We start from the raw sequence: 4602 nt of genomic DNA, 5'->3' as shown, positions 1-4602 counted from the left end.
GCATTGCATTGATGTGATCCATATTATAAATAAACCTAGGACCTTTTTTCTTCTCATTTGCAACTTCTTTTCAAAATCCGCCTTTTAATTGCTCTTTCAAACTCTTATGTGTTTAAACTTAAATCTCCTACTATTTGATCCTCTACCTACCTATTTGCTAATTGTACAAAATTTACAAAATTATCTGGCCGGGAACCACACTAGTGGATCCTGAGGAGTGTCTAACACCTTCCCCTTAGGATAATTTCAAGCTCTTACCCTATCTCTGGTTATCAAACAAACTTAAAAGTAAACCTCATAGGTATCCTAATGCACCTTAAATCATTAGGTGGCGACTCTTCAAAAAATGCAAACCTAGTTCCTAAAAAGAATGAGTTGTCTTATACCCAAAATGTCATAAATCCGATTTTTCGTTGCAAAGAGGGAAAAAAGGGGCACGACAACATCTTTAACTTAAAATCATAAAATTTAAAAGTCTTATTTATACTACTAAACTTTGTATCTAATCAAATTATGACATGCAAAGCAAAGCAGAGGGCATAGTATTTTATGACCAACTGAATGCAAAATACAAGGAACTATTTTGACGAAATCTAACTGTCGTGCCAGCGTAATCGGTGTCCCTTTTCAAAAAAGAGTGACAACACTTTTATCATTAAATCGTAGTGAATTAATATATATTTTAATCTTATTTTATGACTTAATCATAAAAAATTAATATAGTTTGATAAAACATCAAATGTGAATAAACGTATATCCTTCATTAACCATTAAATTACATCCTTGAATGTGCCATTAAAAGAACCTTCTTGGCGAAGGATATTTAGATCCACACTTTCGTGATTAAGTCATATGCCACTATTTAGTGAACATATATCCAGCTACAGGAAGCTAATTAAATACTGCGTATAAAAAAATTCAGAAAAGTAAATAAATCATATTAGGGAATAATTTGACTTCATTTCCTCATTAAAAAGTTCCTTGTTGATTGCTTCTGATTAATTCCTCCATTGATGAAGAGCAACAAGAAGATATTGAAAATGACTTGATTTCGTCTTCTAATTTCTCTCTATCAATAATAATAAAAGTTTGATCCATAGATAATGATCTCTTCAACCCCATCACTAATTTTCTTTCTGTTGATCTAATTCTCTCCATAGGCAATTCCAATGATGCACTATGGCAATGCAACCTACAAGATTGTGATGGTAATTGTACCTGATCAGATGATGAAGCAGTACGATACTCGAGGTTGACTTGATTTTTGTGATCTTGATCTTGAACTTGAACATCAATCGTGTTGCTTTCATCATTGACACATGGCGGAGAATTAGATGGTAGTGGAACGATTGTCACATCTGGCTTATCTTTCTCCTCGTAGTTTATTGTCTCTATTATAGGAGATCGACAAATCGGGCAATTTATGTGGCCAATAAGCCACTTGTCTATGCATGTGACATGAAAAATATGCCTACAATTAGGCAAAAATCGAACTATCTCACCTTCTTCCAATTCACCTAAGCAAACGGCACACTCATTCTGATCTACGCGACATAAATCTTGTTTATGAATCGAATAAACAACGAGAGGAATTGATTCAATAATCTTCTGCTCTATGCCAATGGTTAAATGGGGTTCATGGAACGATTGTCCAATATTGTTTCTGATATGTGATCTACTTCTCCTTATGCAAAATCTTAACAAAATAAAGTGGTAAATCACTAAAGCCAAGGCAGTGCAAACTATGCCTAACATTGAAATAAGAAGAGGGGCTATGAAAGATCTTGTTGAAGAAAGTATTGGAGGAGCTCCTATATTTTCCATGGCTCATAATTCTCAAAAAAAAAAAAAAAAAAAAAATTGTATTGGAGTTATAGTTTGTGCTATGTGTGCTTTAAATAGAAGTGGGAGGTTCTGTTTTTAGAAGGAAAATGAAACGATTCTCAAATAGTTAAGTTGAACAGACCTTTCTTCTTGCCATTTATATGAGCACCCGAAAACTTAAAAAAACTAAAATTATAGGCAAAGTTGAAAACACCTTTATTCTTGCCATTTATATAAGCACCCAAAAGGTTAAAAAACTAATTTTGTTATATTTGATACTAGTATTAGCACTCGCACAAATGCGCGGACACTAACCATATTAAATATTTGAGTTATTTGGATTATACGTAAAAAAAATTAAAATTTAAACTTTCTCGATAAATATAGATAATCATTAGATATTAATTAAGACATGAAAATGATTAAACATTTCTCAAATCTCCTAGGCTATAATTCTGTTTTTCCTTTTTAGTATCATTCTCGCCGGTGTCATTGGATAAAAAAATAGTCAGAAAGCAAAATAATAACTCATATTTATGGCAAAACAATCAAAGGTTGAGACTATGAATGACTCTTTGTATACGACTTGACTCTTTTACTACTGCTTGAACTCTTATTTGGTGTGTTGATATATTCTAAAATTATTTCTATTTTAAATTTTCAGTTTCTAAAATTTTATTTTTCAATAATAATTGTTTTTATAACAATGTAAGTGAAAATATTATCCTTAATTCAAAACTCATTTTAGTCGGCTATCTAAAATTTAAAAAGTTCTTTAGCCAGTGATTTTCTTTCTAGTATGACTCCATTTTGATATTTGACATTAACCATGTTAAATATGTGAGTTATTTGAATTATATGTAAATAACCTTAAAATTCAAACGTTCTAGGTAATTATAGATATCGTTAGATATTGTTTATGAAACACTACATGAAAAAAGGCTAACATTTTCTCAAATCTCGTAGTGATAATTTTATTTTTGCATCATTCTTATTGGTGTCATTGGAACCTAAAAATAGTCACGAAATAATAACTCGTATTTATGAGCTCTGGAAAAGCACAAAGGTTGGCACAATATGAACGATTCTTTGGTTACGACGTGACTCTTTTACTACTACTTAAATTCTTATTTGGTATGCTATTATGCTTAAAACAAATATTTCTATTTTAAAATTTCAATTTCTACAACATTATATATATTTCAATAAAATAATTATTTTTATAATGATGCAAGTGAAGATATTATCCTTAATTTAAAATTCACTTTAATCGGCTAGCTAAAAATTTAAATGATTCTTTAGTCGGTAAATTTTATTTCAGTATGACTCCATTTTGAGTTTATCGATATCTCTAGCCATAAATTTCAAATTTTGAATACCCTTACATATACAGATTTTTTGTTCTTTGAATCATTAAATGTTAGATTAATTGATTGTTATTATATAACATTGCATATATTGTCTTAAAATTGCTAAGCAATTTTTTCACCATGCTTGGCTTAACCTCAATGCAAACTACTTAAATTATAATTAAATTCAAATTCAAATATTATATCACTTTGTTAGCAATAGTGATTTTTTTAAAAACGACACACAATGTAAATAAAAAAATATTCTAAGATATCCTTATCTTATAATCTATGTATTTGAGTTGAAAAAAATATTTGAAATCGATGAGATCATCTCCCAAATTCTTTACACTCAACAAAGATGAAACAGAAGAAGAAATTCGTTGTCGTCTCTTATTTCTGGTTTTTAGATTTTTCATACATTTTTTCTATATTTATTTTCTTTTATCCTATTTTTTTTATGTTTTTTTTGTTACACAAAATTAAGTTATTTCGTAATTCTTTGCACGAAAACCCTTCGTGTTTCCGAACAAAGAGGGGCAGCTGTGAGCACGTGATTTTTGTTTCGCACGACAATCGCTCCAAAAAGAAATAAAAAATAATAATTGGCCCTGCTGTACAATTTTGGATTTCTGTGCGGCACCTTGTTGATTTATTTGTGACTTCGGCCCATTTTTATTTATTTACTTTTTAAAATAAAATTCAAAAAAAATATATATGTGTCCTGCATAATTCGAACCGTAATCCGGTCGTTAAATAGAAAATCATGAATAGGCATCTTCGTCCGTGATTTTATTTGGTTTGACTTTACCTGTTTTGAAATATTTTAGTGTGTGTGCAAATAATTGTATTGAGTGTGTATTTAATTTTAATTTGATTTTTTGGCTTAGTTTTGTTTTTAAAATAAATAAGAAAAAAGGAAATAAATAAAATAAAATAAAAAAAATAAAAATAAAGAAAAGGACCATGCCTTTCCGGACTTGGGCCAATTTATTAAAATTGGCCCAAACAAACAGCCCAAGACCTAGGCCTACCCGGTTCAGGCCACCTGATGCCCAAGACGTCCAAACGACGTCCGTTTGAGTCGTGCCTGATCTAGGCCGTTGATCTCAGATTGATCAACGGCCAAGATCACTTTCCTATACCCACGAACAGAACCCGACCCGTTTCCACCCGAACCAACCCAAACCCCCTTTAGTTGAAACGACATCGTTTCCCCGAGGCCTTTAGATCCAAGCCATTGATTCCAATTAATCCGATGGCTGAGATCAGCCCGCCTATTCCATATATAAGCCTATAACCTTACCCTGCCCCGCCATCAGATACCCCAGCTCCCGTCTTCAACCTCATCCCCATCAAACCCTAGAGCCGCCCCTGTATCCTCCACCATGAAAACCGGCGGCATGGACGCCGGTGACCTTCCCCTTAA

At 31.9% G+C, this 4602-nt stretch overlaps 1 protein-coding gene across 1 annotated transcript; it reads right to left on the bottom strand.

The window, feature by feature from the left end:
* Window positions 1-969: 969 nt before the first annotated feature.
* On the bottom strand, window positions 970-1824 carry LOC104243528 (RING-H2 finger protein ATL52-like). The gene has a single exon (XM_009798727.2). The coding sequence runs from the start codon at window positions 1822-1824 to the stop codon at window positions 970-972; it is 855 nt and encodes a 284-aa protein (XP_009797029.1).
* Between the last annotated feature and the right edge of the window lie 2778 nt (window positions 1825-4602).

The sequence above is a fragment of the Nicotiana sylvestris genome, chromosome 7 (assembly GCF_000393655.2).
Source record: "Nicotiana sylvestris chromosome 7, ASM39365v2, whole genome shotgun sequence".
Taxonomy (NCBI): Eukaryota; Viridiplantae; Streptophyta; class Magnoliopsida; order Solanales; family Solanaceae; genus Nicotiana; species Nicotiana sylvestris.
Note: the sequence above shows the minus strand (reverse complement) of the source record. Positions and strands in the feature narration are given on the sequence as shown.

Coding starts and splice junctions, on each gene's coding strand:
- LOC104243528 (XM_009798727.2), bottom strand. CDS start 1,824: ATGGAAAATATAGGAGCTCCTCCAATACTTTCTTCAACAAGATCTTTC.